Source organism: Camelus bactrianus, chromosome 18 (genome assembly GCF_048773025.1).
Source record: "Camelus bactrianus isolate YW-2024 breed Bactrian camel chromosome 18, ASM4877302v1, whole genome shotgun sequence".
Taxonomy (NCBI): domain Eukaryota; kingdom Metazoa; phylum Chordata; class Mammalia; order Artiodactyla; family Camelidae; genus Camelus; species Camelus bactrianus.
In genome coordinates this window covers 5845608-5867259 of record NC_133556.1, presented here as the reverse complement: position 1 = coordinate 5867259, position 21652 = coordinate 5845608, and the positions used below count along the sequence as shown (strand labels likewise).

At 45.0% G+C, this 21652-nt stretch overlaps 1 protein-coding gene across 6 annotated transcripts in view; it reads right to left on the bottom strand.

The window, feature by feature from the left end:
* Positions 1-1062: 1062 nt before the first annotated feature.
* ZKSCAN1 (zinc finger with KRAB and SCAN domains 1) overlaps positions 1063-21652 on the bottom strand; it is a 32950-nt gene continuing 12360 nt past the window's right edge. For 3 of the 6 annotated variants that reach the window (XM_074345731.1, XM_074345732.1, XM_074345733.1), the window contains one exon: positions 14062-21137. In XM_074345731.1, coding sequence (XP_074201832.1) covers positions 20245-21137 — 893 coding nt within the window. In that variant the 3' untranslated portion in view covers positions 14062-20244. Of the gene's footprint in view, positions 2299-3477; positions 3671-3946; positions 4430-9986; positions 10216-14061; positions 21138-21652 lie in introns of those variants that run through there. The other 3 variants (XM_010957024.3, XM_045518090.1, XM_074345734.1) reach the window with 3 other exon arrangements.

Below are 21652 nucleotides of genomic sequence, written 5' to 3'. Positions count from 1 at the left end.
GGGGCTGAAACGAAGCATGTGGATCTCGTGTCTTCCGTTAATGCCTATCAGAAAGTACCACTGCACAGTGTCAGGAAGATCGGGGGCAGCACAGACTGGGGCCCGCGGCCTGCTCACGGGTAGGACAAGAGGCAGGTCTCCGGGCTTCTCCTCCCCTCGTCAGCTGGAGCAGCTGCAGTGGTGGCCCACAGACCATGAGCTGCCGCCCAATCGCTAGATTGTGTGTGGGCCCCCGTGCCAGTCAGGACACAAAAGGACAGCACATGTGTAAGGCAAGGATACCCAGGCAGTCTGCAGGCTACCGGAACAGGAAGGACATTTCAGACTCCGAGCACTACTGATTCTTTTCCACTAGTGACCCCTTGCCCTGATATACCTGGCCGGTGCATAGACTCGTTACCTGCAGTCTGATCCTAGGACGGCACAAAAGGCAGTTTGCAGTGATCAGAGCTACACCAGACGTCACGCTTCCTTGCTGTCCCCAATCCTGGCGCGTCGTCTGCCTGACCACTATGGCTACAGCAGTAGAGAGAGAGAGATTTCAGTGACTACTACTAAGAGGTAGAAAAAACTGAGAATATGAAAATAAGTGACATGAGGGAAGAGCGAAGTCGCTGGGTTTCTAGCTAACAGGAGGTCCCAGGGGCTCCTGGCCACTCTTAAATCTAAGAGCCTGCAGGCAGAAGAGTCAGGATGGATTTAAGGTAATCATATTGTGTGTTGTTGGCTCCTGGAATTCAGAAGGAAGCATCTCAGGGAGAGTCAGATTTTCACAGACTTTGGCAGAAACAGAGCACACATGACCAAAAAGCACACAGGCTGACAAAATGTTCCCAGTGACGGAAAACGTGCTCAGTGTGCAGGAAAAAAGCACGACGTAGGCCAGGATGCAGCTACGCCACCCAGTGTACCGCAACCTCCTAACACGCATGTTTGCAAGTGCTCAAAGTTCTATTTACCCCAAATCCAAATTTTCTAAAAGTAAAACCAGTAGGAATAGTTCTCTCTCTAGAATAGTATTGAATAACTAACATTGTTTTTTATAGTAATAGTCCTAAGGCATTACAAGATGTTATAAGTTTATTCTAAATCCGATTAAATTGTGTTCCATGTGGCTCAATTCTTTACAAATCGTAAGTCTTGAATATATGTTAAAACAGTTAAACAATTTTAATGTTTCCTCCTTGATTATACTGGATACACAGCAGTTTAACTCTACAAAAGGCTACAAAAGGCGAAGCCAGTGTGGCTTTCGGGGCCTGTAGTGCGGGGAGGGGACCCTCCCCCACAGGCTGGTGGGTCAGGAACCCGCTGTGCCCCGCCTGAGCTCTCACTCCTCTGCCTCCCTGATGTTGAGTGAAACAAAATCTACCCTGGAGTTTACACTGCAATTACTGGGCTTTCTCCCTAAGACTCACGTTCTAAAGGTAAAAAACAAAAACCACCGAGAGAGACTTGAGCGTTAAGGCCCTTCACTCTCCGCAGTGTGGACTCTCTGATGTTTGGAAAGATTTGACTTACTGCAGAAGGTTTTCCCACAACTATTACACCAGTAGGGCTTTTCCCCGGTGTGGATTCTATGGTGTTTATTAAAATTTGAGCTGTGGTTAAAGGCCTTCCCACACTCCTTACATTTATACGGCTTCTCTCCAGTGTGGAGCCTCTGATGAGAACTCAGGCCTGCGTGCTGACTAAAGCTCTTCCCACACTCGTTACACTGATACGGCTTCTCCCCGGTGTGTATTCGATAATGTCGAATGAGGCTGCCTTTCCCGCTGAAAGCTTTTCCACAATCTTTACACTGATAAGGTGCCTCCTCAGTGTGCATTCGCTGATGTTTAAGGAGGTCCGAGCTCTGACCGAAGGCTTTTCCACACTTACAGTCATAGGGCCGGTCTACCAAGTGTGTTCTGTAGTGAAGGGTCAGGTTTGAGCTGTGGCTGAAAGCTTTCCCACATTTGGTGCACACGTATGGTTTCTCCCCAGTGTGTGTTCTCCGGTGTTTAGTGAGATTTGAGCTATTACTAAAGGCCTTCCCACACTCAGCACATATGTAACGTCTCTCTCCTGGAGCAGGTTTAGTAATTAATTCTCTACCTTTTGGGGAACCTTTGTCTTGGAGAGGGGATTTTGTCCCTCTTTCCTTTTCAAGACTTACCCACTGCCTTTCTAACCTGGCCTCACACTTATTGGCAATAATCATGGGAATACTGTCCCTGACGAATCCTTCTGCATGAGATTCTTCAGAACCTTCCTGCTTATCTGTTGATTCCTCATTCTGGGTGTTCAATTCACAATCTGAAACAATAAGGAAATAGGACATGTCAGTTGTTTCCTGTTCTGAGAAGAAGCTGTTAAATGAGAACTAAAATCACCAGGTGACACTGGCGGATTCTAAAGGGTAACCAAGTATCGCTCTATGAAGTCACAATATCACACTGACACACGTTAAGTCATCGTCAAATCTAGTTTACAATGCCAGACTTTCGCACAAGTCCCCTAGCAGACACTATTATGGTCTGAGGAGTACGTGGCTATCTCTGCCAGGAGAACTTCACACACAGAGGGCAGTCAGGAAAAACCAAGCATGCTGGGGCAGCGGCAAAGGAGATGGGTGATGCTCAGGCAGAAAGAAGCAAGCAAGAAAGACTGTAGAGGGTCAAAGTTGATTAAGGAAAATAAAAAGAATGATTAAGGAAGAGGAGGCTAGTGGCAAACTCACATTTCACCAGGCAGTTGTACTTCTTAAAAGTCCATCTAACTGCCCACATACACAGAAAAGTGGAGTAAGAGAAATTTACACTGAAAAACGGGCTCCCTTTGAGAAGTGTCACCCCTCCGCAAGTCCAAAAGCTTTGATCAACTAGGTACTTTCCCTGAACCCCTTTCTCCTCGTCCCTGTCTCTCTCCGCACCCGACCACCTTCCTTCCTCTGCTGTCAGAGCTTCCAGGCCCACCCCTCCTCACTGCCTGCGTGACTGCAGCGGCAGCAGCTAAAACTGCTTCCAGCCTCCATGACGAGCAACCACGTGGCTACATGGACAGGTTTCCCTCCAAGTTGCCAAGAACTATGTGTGGGAAACAATTAACCTCTTAAGAGTTAAACATTTTAAATGGCCTAATGAGGCAGAAGTTGGAAAAGAATTTACCAGGGACCATTTCTGCATAATCCAAAAATGATTATAGCAGGTTCACTAAGTCATGAACAAATGAACCAGTACCACCTCTTACTGGTTCATTCACCTGTCCTCACCTCCTTTATTAAAAGCTCACTTCAACTCTCCCTTTATGAGGGTGTCATCTGTTCCCACGCCAGGACTCTGTGACACTCCGAGGGAGGAAAGGTACTCATTCTGCCTCGTCAGCCAGACCCGTCGAGTCAGTCTAGGGGGTCACCCCACAACCAGGGATTAGTTATTGTTTCTTCAACCACAAAAGCCTGGGGCACTGAGCAGCAGCCCAACAGATGGTCCACACCTTGAATCTTTCTCAGCTCTGGAGTGAGATCCTGTTCTTCACCAGTCTCTTGGATGTAGAGGGGACCCCAAGACTCGTATCTGTGACTGGTCTCCACAGACTGTGCCTCTGGGCTGCTCAGGGATCCCTTCATGGTTCCTGAAGATGACATCTTCTCCCACGACTGTTTCTGTTCACTTGGAGGCGGTGAGGCCTAGAGACAATCAGGAGTGGCTGGGTCTGTGCACAGCTCATTTTAAAAACCAGAATGAAAGAAAATCTCTGGAGAGCTATGTAGAACCTCTAGGAAAAGAAAAAGAAAAAAAAAATCCATCCCACTCAATTCCCAAGGGCAATTCCCTAATTCCACCTAGGACAGCAGAAGAAAAATAGGAAGAAGCTGGTCTGACTCAGCAGGCGGTCATTCAGCTATTCTAACCGTGGGCAAACCAGCTCCCAATCTCACAGAATAAAAGGTCCCCCAGCCCACCTGCTGTGCTGGCTCATCCAGTTCTCGCTCCAGGTCTTCCAGCAGAGTGACGGCCTCTTCAGCACTCTCCGGGCAGTGCTCCTGCACCCAGGCCTGGAGCTCCTGGGGCAGGATGGTCAGGAACTGCTCCAGCACCAGCAGCTCCAGGATCTGCTCCTTGGTGTGGATCTCAGGCCTCAGCCACTCACAGCAGAGCACCCGGAGTTGGCTAAGGGCCTCCCGGGGGCCTGGCGTGTCATGGTACCCAAACTGCCTGAAGCGCTGGCGGAACAGCTCCAGGCTGGGAAGGCACTTCCCTCTCTCCTCCTCCTCAACCTTCACAATCACAGGCCCCTGCTCCCGTGGAGGCCTAGGGCCCAGGACGGTGGCCATGCTCAGCACCTTGGTCATCACACAGGCACTCCAGAGACTGAAGCTGGGGTTCTGTGTAGCAGGAGTACTGGTTCCTTCGGGTTTCTGGTTCTTTAGGGCTACACGTTAAACCTATGAAAATACGGTTACCATAACATTAGCAAAAAAAAAGGTATGCTTTTTGGTGTTTACAGCCACACCTTTAGCACAAGAAATTGTGGAAATTATGGCCACCATAAAACTACCATATAACAATGACAGTCAGAATCTTTCTGGAGTCAGCTCAGGATATCCTGCTTTGATCTGACTTTGTCTCCACTCTCCAAAAAAGTGCACTGTGGCTCAATTCCAATCTTGTGTATATATTCACAGGAAATGAAAATGCTAATTCAAAAATACACAAAATACACATGCTAGCCACTATACATAAAAATAGGTTAAAAAAAATTTTTTTGTATAGCACAGGGAACTATGTTCAGTATCTTGTAATAACCCTTAATTGAAAAAAATATGAAAATGAATATATGTATGTATATGCATGACTGGGACATTGTACTGTACACCAGAGATTAACACATTGTAATTGATGGTACTTCAATTAAAACACAAACAAACAAAACAAACAAAAATACACATAAACCCCAATGTTCACAGCAGCATTATTTACAATAGCCAAGATATGGAAGCAACCTGTGTCCATCAACAGATGACTGGATAAAGAAGATGTGTACACGTGTACACACACACACACACACACACACACACACACAGAGGAATACTACTCAGCAATAAAAAGAAGGAAACTTTGCTATCTGCAACAACATGGATGGACTTGCAGGGTACTGTGCTTAGTGAAATAAGTCAGAGAAAGACAGATATTGTATGTTATCACGTACATGTGAAATCTAAAAAACAAAACAAACTAGTGAATAACAAAAAAGAAACAGACTCACAGATACAGAAAAGAAACTAGTGGTTACCAGTGGGAAAGAGGTAAAAAGAAGGAGCAAGATGGCGGTAGAAAATTAAGAGGTACAAACTACTATGTATAAAAGAAATAAGCTACAAGGATTATTATTGTACAGCAGAGGGAATACAGACAATATTTTATAATAACTATAAATGGAGTATAATCTTTAATAGTTGTGAATCACTATGTTGTACACCTGTAACTTACATAATATTATAAATCAAATATACCTCAATTTAAAAAATGCACCATGGCATAATTTTAAAATTAAATTTAAATTAACCTTGCTCCAAAACTTGTTTCAGAATCTTAGAACTCCCGAGATCTCAACAGGCCATCTACTGGCCAAATGCAATCTGTCTAAACCTACAACTTTTAGCTTCAGCATTAAAAATTTACTAGTCAAGTGACTGGACTAGTCAGCATAACCAGAAGTCATGTTAGAAGGCTAGACTAACTAGCGTATTTGTAAACAATTGAGCATAATCAGGGATGTAACTTGAGCTGCACTTGACCCATTTTAAGAGGAGCACACTCATGTTTTTAAATGCCCTTTACGTTTAGCTTTCACAGAAGGGCAAGTGGAATGACAGATTAGACTAAAAGTAACCTGTGTTCTGTCAGAGGTATTTCTTTTGATGAGATACTGCTGAGAAGAAACTGAAGGGAAAAATTAAATCACAATTGACGATACAAACCAAAAAATGTTCAAAAGTATTATTTCTTTTAAATTTTAAATATTCTAGGTATTTCAGTCAGTTGACACATTAGAATACTGAAAACATCTGTAGTAAATATAATTACTTCCTGTTTCTTCATTTGCCAAAAAAGTGAGATCTATCCACTCAACACTTGCTGAATAGCTGCAATGGGCCGGATGCCAGGACGGCAGGGATGCACGAGAAAGACACATCCCTACCCTCACAGAGCTTTCAGGCTGGAGTCAGGCGCTGGGGGGAAGCGGGGAGGGAAAAGTGAGTAGACAGACAACAGACTCAGTCTGTCACTACTGGCATTCACTAACCATACATTTTGAAAGAAAACTACTTAAGTTAGTTAATCTTACAGGCTTGTGACTGGCCTTCCTGGTGAGCATGTTTTCAAACTCTAAGCAGCATCTTTCCCACCACATAGGTGTTCCCACACTGGATTTGAATAATCTAGATCAGGAAAGCCCCAGTAGTCTCAATAAAGAGCCAAACACATAAAAATCTACGTGGGTGCTCGTTACATGACATTACATAGATAACAATGGTAGAGACCATAAAAAGGATGTATAAATAGTTTATAAAAGCTGAAGATGAGGGAATAGGAGTTGCAGACAATCTAAATTTAAGGCGTTTAAAAACTTGCTCATTTCTAACATGCATGTCAATCTCCATGGATCTGGCTTGATAGCACTTGAAATATCAAGTCTCACACACTCATAATATTTACACAATCACACTGAAAGGAACAGGAAAAATCACTAAAAGTGAAATTTCTGGGTTACAGAATAATGGATGATTTCAATTTTTTTAACTCTTTTTTTTGACTTCCCAATTTTCCTATAATGGGTATTATTACTTTTGTAACCAGAAAATCATAAAATCTTTAAAGGGATCATAAAACAATTTTTAGCAAACAAAACAGATTTTATTTCTAATGCCCCAACTTCATGGCCTTCAAAGAAAAGCCCAAGAAAACAAAAAAGCAGCAATTCCAGCCCATGCAGAACCTCCCCAAAAAGGTACATTTATGTTACAGCTGTATTAAAAATGTGTATTTTCTATGACTATTCCCCTTTGTTTACTTTTGTGACCAATTTTGGTAATTAAAAACATACAAAATGGGATTCTAGGAATAAAAGCTTAATACACAAATGTACATGTATAACTGAATCACTTTGCTGTCCACGTGAAACTAACATTGTAAATTGACTACACTTCAATAAAAAATAAGAATTAAAAAAAAAAACCCTTAATATGCAGCCTTGCTTTTACAAGAAAGTAATTATCAGCTAATTAGTTCAGAATTCTAGGGATGCTAGCTGGGACTTCCCTCCACCAATTCTGAAGCACCCTATGATGTGCCAATAGGTATTCTGACACAGTGGACCAGAATCAGCATGAAACACTCCCTTATGCTGTCCTCTGCGTCCAATACACTGCTGAAGCTCCCAAGTTCAGGATTACTTGAAAACTGACCCAGGGGAGAGGCACAGCCATTTAGCCTCTTAAAATAAAGGCACTAGCACCAAATGCTAAAATAACCTAAATATAAAGGTAGTAGTGCTGGGAGCATTCCTTAGAAATGCTTCCAAGGGGACTTCCTAAGTGTTGGAATAACTTTACATAACTGGTTACAAATTTTCCCACTCTATCCAGAGGAGGGCACCCCAAGAACAAAAAAGACTTGGAACTTGTTTGGGCAGCTCAGCTTCTGGGATCCAGCCTGGGAAACTCAGCAAGACACTAGGAGTTATAATGCAGGCAGGCAGCATTAAACAGGGAGTCTCCTATTATCACCTTCATGCGGGATCTGTTCCCAAAACTTAGTAAGTCCCAACTCAGAGCTGCCACTGTACCACATGACGGCCTTTACAAAAACACATACACAGTCACAATTAAAGAATACAAAGTTTCCCTAGATGCTGCTGCTTGGCAACCAGCTGGGCTGGCTCACCAGCTCAGTGATTTATTCTACGTACCAGTTTCGTAGTGCCCAACAGTGCAAATTCACACCCCAGAGAGGCCACAGACAAGTGGAAGACTGGGTGCTTGGACCCTTACTGCACTCACGCTCCTTGGAGGTTTCATCCAGTCACCTGGCTTTAATTACCATCTATATATTCACAACAGCCAATTTATCTCCAGCCTGGACCTCTCTTCTGAACTCCAGATTCATACAACCAGTATGTCTTACGTATTTCAAGCTTAACATGCCTGAAACTGCACTTCCCATCTTTCCACCAAAGCTGCTCAACTCCGTTAATGGCAACTCCATTGTTTTGTTTTTTTGGACCAAAAGAAACCCAGTCATCTGACTTCTTCACATCTACACAAAATTCATGAGCAAATCCTATTAGCTCTGCATCTGAGAGATTCAGAGTTCAGCTACTTCTCACTACCTCCAACACTGTTGTCCCAGCCCATCATATCTTGCCTGTTACACACAAATCAGATAACAACATTCCTCTGCTCACACCTTTCAAGGCTTCGTCTCTCAAACAGGGTAATACCCAAAATCACAAGGCCAACAAGGCCTCAAAGATCTCAGACCCTGTTGCCTCTCTGACCTCATCTTGTCCCTCTCTTCCACCTAACAGACTGGCAAAGTTTTGTTTTTGTTTTTTTTTTTTGATAATGTTCTATCCACTGTGCCCCACACCCTCACCCCAACCCGAGTAAAGCCAGTATGAGGTTATGCTGAGTTGTCTAAAGATTCCTTTAGGAATGACTTCCAGTCTTGGATTCTAAGTTTTTCTTAATAAAGCATTTATAAAATTAAAAAAAAGTATATGAACAGAAAACAGAGGCTTCATTACTCATATTGTCCTCAACCACAATGAACTACTTTCTTTAAGATATCTAGAGTATTTAGCACAAGAGGCCCATCAAGCAAAAGTTCATGGTCTAGTACAAGCAGCAGTCTTTATTCTGTTCCCAGTTCCCCTCCACCTCTTTTATGCTAATTTCCCAAAGCTTATATGCCCTTATGAAAGTGCCCCAAAACCATTCTGGAACAAGATGAGGCATAAATAAACCAAATTATCATAAATTCTAACAACTTAATGGGACTTAACAATTAATACCAGACTGCTTTTAACATACTCGTTCTGTACCTGAAAACTCCTATGCAGGCAAATTTGACCATTAAAAATTTTTTTGGAGGGGGAGAGAGGTAATTAGTTTTGTTTGTTATTTTAATGGGGGTACTGGGGATTGAACCCAGGACGTCGTGCATGCTAAGCATGTGCTCTACCACTGAGCTATACCCTCCCCACAAATTTGATCATTCTTGAGGCACAGATTTCTACTGCTGGACAGTTCTGATTGTTACAAAGTTTTCTTTAACCCGCATCAAATTCTGCGTCACTTTTCATCTTCTTTCTTTACTGATCCTAGTTCCATCTTAAACCAAAACTGACTTTTTTCCATAGTTGCCTTTCAATACCTGAAAACAATTTTCTTGCCTTTTAACTCTTTTCTTCAGTTTTTTTCAACTGTTCCTTATGTAACAGGAGATTTCCAAGTACCCCACTCACCAGATCACCTTTCTCTTGACAAACTATAAATAAATGGCCCTTTAAATAAGTGTTTCCAAACTTGAGGAAAACCTGTTATGTGCTTTCGAACCTGAACAAAGCCCAAAGGACTGTTTCTTCCTTAGATCAGACACTGCCCCAAACTTCTGAGGCTATTTCTCGCAGGCGGTCCCTAATCTCCTCGGGCGCATTCTTATCTATTAGCCTCGAGTTCGGGCCGCCAGTTGAGAGGCAGGGAAAAGAAGGCAGCCCTGTTCAGACTGACGGACGCCTCGGCTCAGGGAGTGGAGAGAAAAACTGCTCTAGAACGCGAAAGAGACCAACTTTCAACTCTTAAACCCCTGGAGGTGGAAAAGTCTTTCAAGGCACAAATGCCTCCGCCGTCTGGGGCTGGGCAGGGACAGAGGGCTCCTCCCACCGCCCTCTCAGGACCGGTCTGGGGGGTCCCCAGGGGACACAGCTGCCTAACACACCCCTCCTTCTCCGCATCCTTTCGACGGAAACTCCCTCTTCCGCCTGCCACGAGAACCGGGGACCCGGAGGCTCACCGCGAGTCACAGCCGTTCAGCGCGCTGGAACACCTCGACGCTCACCGCGGCCGGCGCAGCCGGAAGTGCGTAATAGCCCCGCCCACGGAGAGCTGTAGGGTAGGGGTCCGCAGCGGCCCCTCTAGGAATCTGGGAGGTCTTCGGTCATCTCGGTGTCTCGGGTACCTGGGAGGTTGAGGCTCAGCAGCAACTAGAGTTAGGCGCCCCCGCAATGTGAACGGGCGGGGACCACGTCCCCTCTCCATTTTTTTTAAACCAAGGAGGAGACGACCAGATGAAGGCTTGGGGGTTCTCGCAGCCCGCCCCCGACGCCCAGGGCCAAGGAGAGGCGTGAGCTCGGCGCAGCGACCTTGGTCCCCTTCGTGGACTTCAGAGGCCCGTTCATCTGTGACCCTCAGGTCGGTCACGTGATGAACCCGGTCCCCGTTTACAGACATAGAGCCCCACGCTTATCCCACGAAGCCAGAGATTCAAGTACCATCCTCAGAACCAGGTCACAGCGGCATCAACCTGAAGTAGCTGTGATCTTGGGGGCTTTGCGGGTTCTAAACTTCCTGGACAGAAATGTCTGAGGCTGCCGTCTAAGTGCTCCTGATGCTGCAGGACTTTGTAGAAAGGTCTTTGCCTACCTCCACCCCCACCCCTCGGCTCAGCTGCGGGTTTCCAGACTGTACATTCTCAGTGTTTTCGATCTCAGCCCCACCCCTTATGGCCCCCACTGAGTTTGCTTTTGCCTGGTCCCTCAAAAGGCACACGTGTTAAGGGACAGCAGCGTGCCTGCGCACTGAATTCCGTCTAAATGCATTATAGATTTGTAGAGATGAGACAGCATTTTCCCCTATGTTTTCTAGGATCATTTAAATTAAAAAAATTTTTTTCAAAGACATACAGAAGTATGTAAAGTAAAACAGGTTAACTTAGGTGGTCCATTATCGTCTCGCATTAATATTACCATGACCAGATGACAAAACCACAAGAGAGCAAAGGAAAATTTAGCCGGTGTGACTGGTGGCTCACTGTAATGTGCATTTCCTCTTCAGAATGGTTTTGATTTCCAAGAACCTCCTACTCTTCCAATGAATTCATTCAACAAACTTAAAGAAGCTACACTCTATCAGGCACTGTGTGAAGGCACAAGAAGAAAATGAAAAATGAAAAATACACGCAGTTCTTGGCAAATATGTAAACAAATAATTATGGACATGGTCAATGGTAATAGAGAGGAGACCATTAAATGGTGACTGAGCGAACGTGTCATCTTGGGGATGCACAGCCTAACATCTCCTGACATGCAAACATCCTTTCTGTGACAGCCCTCTGCTTCTAACTGCTTCTGTGGCTGGGAGCTGACTACTTTAGAACAGTTCCCTCCTTTTGGAGAGTTCTGATTGCTAAAAGTCCCTTAAATTAAAGCAAAAACCTGCTTTCCTGTAATTTCAACTCACTGACTTGATTGTAGTCCTGATTACTTCTTTTCTCTCACAAAATGGCATGTAGTTGTTCTTGTCAGCCCTTGAAAATATTTGAAAACTCTCACGTATGATTGTCCCAAAGATCACCAACAAGGGGGTTCCATGATCTTGTCTGAAAGTTGCTTCTGGGTCTTGGAATGTAAAACGTAAAACGACCCTGAGAGTCCATGGCTCCTCATTTAAATAACATCCCTACTCTCCCGCTTTACTGTCTCTACATTATTCAGTTCTCTTTTGTCTTGAAGGATTATTCAGTTTGAAAAAGAAAGGGACCCCCTCCCCTTTGTAGCAGAAATCCAAACGGGGAAAAGCTATCACTGGTTACTTAGGTCCTGGTTCCCTCCCTCTCCTTCCAGCTAGGTGTCACGGTTCTCTCTAAAATGGTTGCTTTCTGGATTTTCCTCTCTCAGTCTCACCATCACTTATTTTTGCTGCCATCCCTACGTTTGGCCAGCAGAGGGCAATCAAACCTTGATTTCTCTGCGAATTTGCCAAGCTCCTCGCCTGTTACAGCTTCGAAAACGTCCCTTTTCTTCTTCCCAGAGGAAGTCCACCTGTACAACATGTTGAGAAACTGCAAAGACATTCATTAGGGTAAACACAATGAAAGGAAGAGAATAAAGGTGATGTCGTTAGACAACCCCCATAGATTAGAGCTGGAGCTCTCTTGCTAATGAGCCTTGGGGACCTTGGATATGGAACTTAATTGTCTGGAAAATGGGCATCATAATAATCTGCTCTGACAACGTTAAAGCATTTGGATCACATGAGATCACTCTGTTCACACTGGCTTTGTAATTTCCTATACCAAAAAGGACAGGGAGTTGTACAGTTGTCACAACTGGCCAGCAGAGGGCAGTCAGGTGCCTTGAGGAAGGGGTGCTTTTTTTCCAGTTTGCCCAAAGTCCTGGTAGCGGCTGGGCAGAGCTGGTTTCACTTACCTGCCTTACTCATGTGGTCTCTCTTTTTTATTATTCCTGACACCCAGCACATGGCTTGATAACATTTGTTGAAAGGGATTCAGGTCTATTTCTTGGAGTCATGCAGACTAAATTGAATCCCTCTTCTAACATGACAGATCTTTAGATAACTGGAGGGCAGGGACCAAGTTCTGATGAGTTTTCTCAACAAACAAAACCCTTTATTGCAGACATGAGGTGGTTTTGTTTTTACCATCCTGCAGTTGGTCTGTCTCTCTTTTAAAATGTGGAGTCCAGAACCAAATGCAGGGCGCACGATGACAGATAACCCAGGCAGGGTAGAGTCAGACTAGCACCTTCCAGGTTCAAGGATCTGCAGTGGTCATACTGAAGACATCTCAGAACTGGAGGCAGTGGCGGTGACCACTGGCAAAGGGACATGAGTAGTCTGGGAAGAGAAAGGCCTCTTAAACCTGTGTGGCACTTTCCAGCATTCCAGAGGAAATACCGTTCCTCCTCAAGAGGATCTGGATTTGCAAAAGGTCGAGGACTGGGGCAGGGGAATGGACTGAGTAGAGATTGGGGCAATTTGGGAGAATCACAGAGGCCATGTGAAATTCTGTCCATCACATGAGATTGTAATGGGGCCCCTGTGTTCACAAAGGCTTGATTTCAAGGTTGTATTTTTTAGGGACTCACGGGATGGGGGACACTGCCAGGATGTTTCACTTACAAAAGGGAGATTTTGGGGGAGGGTCTAGCTCAGTGGTAGACCATGTGCTAAGCATGCACAAAGTCCTGGGTTCAAGCCCCAGTACCTCCATTAAATAAATAACTTCTGTTCTCTGGAATTATTTCCTAAAATAAACCATCTTCACACAAGCCTTCACCTCAAGTTCTATCTTGGAGTCCAGGACAGGATGACAGTTGGACAGGAGAGGGTAAAGTGCCCCGGAACTAAGGTTTGGCCATGAAGTTACTGTAGTAAAAATACACTGTTTTTTCACATGTGCACCTTTATTTACTTTAAAAAATGTTTATCCCACCATAGGCCTGGAAAGCAAGCAGGGCAGGGGGTTAGTATTCCTTAAGGATCCAGAAACTGAAGCACAGAGGAAAACAGAACACTCTGCACCTCCCTCTGGTTTCTTAATAGGGTGAAAAAAACTTATATGAGACAAAGTGGGGAAGAAAACCCAAATGGAGTGTTTCTATGAGTTATGAAATAACAAAGGTTTTTAGGTTAGAGGTCAGAGTTTGAAGGTCTAAACTATCAGCTTTACATGCTGCTCCTGCCATTAGGACGTCCAGCTTTCTAAGTTTCATAAATTGGTCAAAGGTTATTTTAATGGTTCTATCTTATGAGAAAATTATGTTTTGGGGGGATCGTTAAAAAGCAACTTTTATTCCACGGCTTTTCATTCTGTGGCCGTCTTTCCAAAAAGCTTCCTAGAGCTCTCAGCTCTTGTGAAATTACTTAGAACGTGACATTTGGTGAGGATTGTTTTGGGTCACAGTTCTAGTTTTTGACTTTGAAATTATACTTTTCTCTTTACCCAAAACACGCGTTTTACACAACCAACGACAAAAAACAAATGCCACAAACACTGCCACCTAGAGATGATTAATTTATTGTTTTACCATGACCCAGAAGAGAAACAACATAGAGAATATTACAAATCCCCACAACTTCCTTCCCCGACCTCACTACTCTAATTTGTCAGACACCACTGGCCTCCTAAAATGGACCACTGACTATAAATGCATATAAATTTTATTTTGCTGCCATTTCTCACGATTGGAACTTTAGTCCTTGATCAAGTTTTCAAATTATTTTCAATGGAGGAGTTTCCCAGCTTAAAAAAAAAACATTTTTCTCTAAGATTTCATTATTTATTGAAAGCCTTTCTAGAAATGTTAATGAGGATTAAAAATAAACAAATTCAATTAAAAATCATTTATTGAACATCTACCAAGCATCTGGACTCTATGAAGACTAGAGAAATGAAAAGGCCAGGTTTTAACAGCAATAACTTAACTCTGCGGGGATACAAAGACAAGTAAGTTTCTTTTGGTCTAATTTATTCTAAACTAAGAAAACCAGGAACTGACAAGACAGGAAAGGTTTGTTTCAGCCAGTCTACAGATAAACAAGACGATGCCTGAGTTAGCGCTATATATAGATTTAGGCTTATGTTGACCTGGTTGTAATAATCTATATTTAACTAAAAGTTAATAAAAATACGTTTGTTTTAAAATAACTGCTGCTTTTGTTTGCATATCCCACCCTTTCCCCCCAACCGGTATCTTTTTAGACCAAATTCTCCTGTGTCATCACAACCTACTTCCTCCCACCCACCTCCTCACATATTCATGCTAGAACCTCTGCGGCCGGCGGAAGCACCTCTGTCTAACATGCGTTGTCCTTGCTTGGATGGACTAAAACCTTATTCACACTGTGAAGCAGCTGAAGTGGGGGGGAAGGCGGGTGAGCACTGCTCCGCCCATCACACCCAACAGTCTCTCTCCCCTCCTTCCCCAGGTTGCCTCATTACCCTGCCCAGTTGGGAGTCCCGGCCCTTCCCACTCTGCCTCCCATCTCCTTGCTAACACACCTGACCTTATCAGAAGACCAACTGATGGTGACATGGGGCGACTGCAGCTGCCCAGACCCTTCCCTGGACCCGAGAAGCCTGAAACCCAAATCTGAAGCTGGAAAGAGATCCCAGTTTCAATACCACCTTTCAAACACTCACAGAACTTATTCTTTGCATCTAAAACCCCTCAGCCTGACTGCTGAATGAATGCCTGCTGAAGGGAGAAAATTTAACTTTAAGACCAATTAACTTTGCTAATTACAGTGTAATGTGAGGTGAGTCATGATTCTTTAGTAAGTGTAGGTGAGAATCTCAAAGATTAAAAGGGAGAAAAAAAAAAAAAGGTTAAAACAACAGCAGACCATTGTCCAGAAGTCAACCGAATGCCCCTTCTATACCTTCCACTGTTTTAGGATAAGAGAAAAACATGAGGTTTGTGGTATCTGCTATTAAACAGAACCAGACACTGTGAAGCTAAGTTCTCGTGTTAAGACATTCTGTATTATGAGATGTCCAAAGTATTTCCCAAACTTTTCTTTGACCTGCAGAATTGGAGATGGCTTACCTCCCCTAGAACTTCAAGTTTGCTTTACAAAACTTTGAAAAGTAAAACAGATAATATCCTTCTCAGATATAATAAAAAATTAATTTGAATAGCAAAATAAGTAACTACTTTAAAATGTACAGTAGCATGTCCATTCTAAAAACGAAACCTAAATGTTAGGGAAACTTCTCAAATAATGCTTTTTATTATATTCTCCAGTAGTAGCTGAAATAAAAAATCTACTCTAACTTCTACGAAAAGATCTATTTATACCATTGAGTATCCTTTTCTCCACGTTTTCACTTTGCAATCTGCAGACCTGCACTGGGCTTCCCACTGGGGAACCACAGCCCCCTCATAAATGTTTCTGAGAAGTCGCACAGAGCGGGACACAGAAATAGGGCCCCTCTGACAAGAATCGCTGTCCCTGCTTGACTCCTGTTTCAATACCGTTACTCCAGTTTGCACAGTGAGCCTTCCAGGAGGATGGGAGGATGAACCTGGTCTTCAGGGGAGGACGTCAGGAGGACCAGACCCAGAGTAAAAGGTGATCAACTCCAGGATGAAAAGTAAGAAACAGTTCTTTCACGGCTATGAATCTTCACAAGGCCTCCTTCCTAACAAGCAGAAACCAGGGCAAGTCCGTCGGGGGAAGGGAAGCTACACAGGAGACAGCCAGAGGGAACACTGCAAAATGCTTCTAGAACCTTCCTGCCACGCCAGGAACTAGACACATCTGTGCCTGTTTTCTCCGTCTTGGTGTCTTCCTGGCTCTGATTTTCTAAGCAAGGATTTACGAGTTAGTGGGAGAGGCAGGCCTATGGTTAACAGCATCCAGTTAAGGTTAAGGGGTCCCACTGGTCTTCCTAAACACCCCCCACCTCAATGCAAAACGAAGACCTTCTCACTCCCCCTGACAAGCTCAGAGGACCCCCTTCTCTTTGCTTGAAACGCTGATCTGGCAGCTAAGAGGTCAAACTCCTGGCTGTGACGAGGGAAGTCCCAGGAAGCTGCAGATGTTTGGAGGAACTGCTCCATTTTAGAGCCTTGTGAACCTGCCTCTCCTAACCAATCTGCTCATCTCTCTTGACTTGATAAACTCCAAACTCTGAAGGTTTTTTGTTTTTTTGTTTTCTCTTTTCCCCCCTCCTCAGTTCTTGGAACTGACTTTTTTGTCTATAATCACAATCTTCTTCACTACTCACTCCCAGACGTTGCTTTTCTGGAGTGATGTGTTCTGTCAAATAGATTAAAATAAAATACATTATCTGTTTACAGGGGCTGTACAGAATAACAACGGGGCTGGAGGTACAAAACACAGACACTGACACCACGGTTGTACAAAACATATAGAAGTACCTGACATTAACAGTTCTTGTCAGAAGTCGTACATTTTGCTATTTCTCTAGCATTTCCCCACATTTTTTTTTTCTTCCGTGGATCCTTTGGAGTTAAGATTGAGCTTCCTCTGCAGTGTTTCTGAAATTCATTACATGATTGGAACAGACTGACGGAATTCATTTTCTGTCCAAAGCAATGAGTGCTATACAATAAAGTTTTCCTCACACATAATATTAGCAGTTTATTTACAGTGTAAGCTTTCTGATGCTAAGGGCTGAGATGCGGTTCAAGGCTTTGCCACACTCATCACATTCAAGAGTTTCCTTCTCGGAATGAACTCTATGATGGGAGATGTGACTTGTCTCACATCAAACGTGTCCACCTCTCTGTGCATACTTAGCACAGTTTCCCTTGTATGCCCTTAATAAAATCCTAAGTGCCTTACATATCAAGATGCCTCAAACCTCGACCGTCTCAGGCTTCAGCCTTGCCTTCCAGGATGAAGAAGACGCAACCCCCCCACAACCTGAAGGATTTCACGTCTCTTCCTGGCAAGATTAAGGTGTAGTTTTAAAAAACCTCCCACAAACTTCCACTGGGTCAGCCAGCATGCTAATGGTTAGCTAGAGAGCACTTCAACTGCTGACAGACTTCAGCCAGTCAGGAACTTCCGAATGACTATCCTGAGCACTGATTAGATGCTATAAGCCTTTAGGACTATGGCCCAGTTGCACTCTGCACTGAGCAGTTGATAAATGAATGCACTGTACATGGTTTTAATAAACAGCAGGAGCCTGTTTTCTTCAGAAAACACAACTTCAAATAGCTGCTTCAAGGAGTGTGTTGCTGAAGACCTGAAGCAACCCCGAGGGGCCATCCCCCATGGTCAGTACGATGTCCCAGTAAAACAGGAATTAAATGTGGGGGCACAGATTTTCTTTAATTTCCATTAAAGAAAAAAAAGAGGGATGAATGATGTCAGCGTGTAGCTGTGGCTCAAAAGGTGTAGCCAACGACCCTCCCCTCCTCAGTGCGGCCGGCGCTCCGCTCAGGGTTGAGGAGCCAGGCACCTCACGGCTGGCGGCTGCTTCCCGGCAAAGTCTTTGCTCAAGAGCACCGGCAGCTTTCTATGCTTCACTCTCTGAAGAAGATTCCTGAAAGCATTTCTTCCACCTTCGTGTTACTATAAAAAGTTACTTAGGTTCGCTCCTCTGGAGCATCTCTCCTGCTCTCCTCAGACTGGAGGGCACTCCGGCCACCAGCCGCCTTCCCCCGGCAGCACCGACGCAATCACCAGGAAGCCACAGGGCAGCTGTAGCCGGTCCAGGCCGCAAGGAGAGGCCAGAGGACAAGTGTCGTGCAGAAGTTCAGTTTAGCCTGGAGCCAAGGCCACAGCTGCCCCCACCTCCTTGGGTCCTCGTGAAGCGACGCTGTCTCACAGGTGTGGGTTGCTGCTTAGCGAATAGCTGACAAATGACAGTTTCAGTTCTTGACAGAAAATCTCAAACTCTGAAGGGGGTGGGGTGTCTCCCGTCATGGGCATGGTCTTCAGGTTGTGTTCTTAGACTCCAAGTCCCCGCAGGGCTGTGCAGGATCAGCCGCACACTCTCGTGAGCAGGTTCATCTCTGCCTAAGGCCCTGACGCTTTCTGACGGAGCCCACGGTGCTGTATGTGGACCTGAAAACGGCCTGTCACTAGCTTCCACACAGAAGCCAATGCAACCTCCTGCACAGGTGACGGGAAAGGTCAACGTTACATAACCTCGCCTCAGTCTTTAGTGACGAGAAACAGAAAAGACACCGTTGAGTATGACTGTGATACAACCAACCACAGCTTCACATGTTTGTGACTTTCTCAAAGCAACAAACACGTTTAGGTAATTGCCAGCTAATGATGTCAATTTTTTTAAATGTTTCTGTAAAGTGCAGGGAAAAAAATGCTCCCTACAAACGTTCCTCTTTCTGAAAGGCAACAACAATCACATCTTCTGAACCGTATTACTGAAAGTTACAAATGATTCAGAAAGTGCCCAGGTCATGTTGTTTCTGCAGGGGGCTGAAGAGGTTCTGGTTAAGATCTTTGCCATTGACAGGTACCAAAAAATGTCCTTAGTAAGTGTTCACATTTTTCTTCTTTAAGGTGATGACAGTGAAGTCATTTCTGACAGTCCAGTGTTTACTCGCTGATCCATGTGTAGGTGCAGTCTGTGCAGGCAGCTAACCAGCGCCTCTCTTTTGTGTTTAGGACGAGAACAGCATCGGACTCTTGAGCCTCGGCAGGCCTGGAGCCCTGAACGCCCCGACTGCCAGCCGGGCCAGGCTGGCAGATTTCAGGTGCCTGTGACTCACAGGGCTTTACCGTAAGTGTGCAAGTCCGGCTCAAAGTCAGGCAGGATGAGCGCTTCTGTGCTCGGCCCTGTGTCCAGGGCTGTCAGGGGTATGAACACATCCCCTGATGACAGAAGCATCTCTTCTGGGGAGTGATGGAAACTTTCACACACGGAACAATGAAGGGTTCAAAGACAGCACACAATCAAGTGCTAACTTGTGGAGAAACGCACCGAGGAGAGCGACAGTGCTTAGGGGCTCGGGGATTTCATGAAGGGAGGGAAGTGTTCTGAGTCACTGCTGCCGTTTCCGTAGAGCTGATCTCAGTGATGAGGACACACCCGTCTACGTTTGTGGCCATCCTCTGGAACCGCAGACTGGCGCACATGCCTCTCTTTCGGGAAGAGACAGAAATCTTTGGTTTGACACTGATCAGCACGGTCCTAGATCCCGATAGCTTTGGTAGGCCCCCAGTGCCCGTGTACATACCTTACCGTATATGGAACTAGTTCGAGCAGCATGTCCCAATGTGGTTTTTGTGTGGACTGTCCCTCTTTTTTGAGAAATAAGGTTCAGCAAGATGTTGGCCAAGTAGGGCTTGTTTGCGGCAAATAGGTTTTTAACCTCGGTGTCATCTTCACAGAGCCGATCTTCACCTTTCAATCCCATGTGTGGTTGTGGAGAGTCTGAGAGTGCCTGAAAGGTATCCTCATTTCTGAAAAGCCTGACGTTGGCCTGTCTGTGTGCTTTTATCTGGTGTGGAAACAGCATGTGGGTTATCCATGTGGTCAGCTTGGAGCAATCACACACCCGCAGGCCAGACAAAGGAAGAACACTGCTGATGTCACTGGAAGGATCCCAAGTGTGATTTTTTTGTCCTTTTAAATCTGTTGAGGCTGTTTTTTTCCCCTCCGTGGGCACACATCTCTGCAATAATTTTAGAAACAAAAGGGTGAAATGGCTTGTTGACAAATTCTCGCACTAGACACAGCTTTTCAGGAACGCTCCGAAGGCATCCAGGGAGGCGGGGCTGTACTCGGAGGCTCGCTCTCTGGTGTGGATCCTGTGGTGCAGGGTGAGGGTGGAGCTGCGGGTGAAGGCCTTGCCGCACTTCGTGCACTTGTAGGGCTTCTCTCGGGTGTGAATTCGCCGATGCAAAATAAGGTATGAGTTTCGGTTGAAAGCTTTTCCGCATTCGCTACATTCGTACGGTTTCTCCCCCGTGTGGATCCTCTGGTGCTTGGTCAGGTCTGAGCTCTGGCTGAAGGCCTTCCCGCACTCGTTACATTCGTAAGGCTTCTCCCCAGAGTGGATGCGCTGGTGCAGGATGAGGTTTGAGCTGTGACTGAAGGCTTTGCCACACTCGTTACATTCGTGAGGCTTCTCCCCTGTGTGGATGCGCTGGTGCAGGACGAGGTTGGAGTTAAGACTGAAGGCTTTCCCACACTCGCTACATTCGTAGGGCTTTTCTCCGGTGTGGATTATTTTATGGCGAATAAGGCTGGAGCTCCTTGTGAAGCATTTACCACATTCATCACACCTGTGGGACTTCGTTCCCGTCGGAACTTCCTCAGGCGCGTTGAAGTTGGAGCTCAGGCTGAAGCTCCTCCCCAGCGCCTTCCCCTTCTCCCGAGGGCCTCGACCTTCCGGGCTGGGTTTTTTCTCCTTGACTGCAGCTGGCCCCGGGTCTCTCTTTTCTTTCCCGGTTTTCTCCTCAGGGTTTCTTTGCGGCCTTTCTACTCCTCTGCCCTGCTGGTCACGTTTTTCTCCGAAATCTTTCTGGAACTTTCCTGCTGTCTCCCCCTGTGACGCTGGGTCATCTGCAATTTCAGCCTTTGAGGTGGACTCCTCATTTTCATTCCTGTTTTCACAACCTGACACAATAAACAGAAAACACAAATAGCACCTTTTTCTTTCGGAGATATGGGTTACTCAGGTGACACTGTTTTCCCAGAAGCTTCTACATGCCTGCAAAATGGTCTCACAATATGAACTGGAGATAAAATAGTAGAAAAACAGGGCTAACTGAGGGAGTGTGCAGAGGGCGGGAATGAGCAGACACCCCGGGGACTGAGCAGAGGGAACAGCATCCCGGAGGGAAGGGAGGGATGACGGACTACGGAACACAAGAGGTCGCAATTCACTATTCTGTAATTTGGTCACCCGATGATTAATTTGAAAGAATAAATACACATTAAAAAATCATGTTCCAGTTCTAACATAAGTATTTATGAGTTAAAAAGAGAATGGATGGGTCTTTCCTAGAAAATGTTAAATGGTATTAGGAGAAAGGAAGGAATATAGTTAATAAAGAAAAATCGAACACTGCCAATTCTGTGAGACTTTAACTGACAAGGCGACAGTTAACCGGTAAGACAAGGAACGCTGG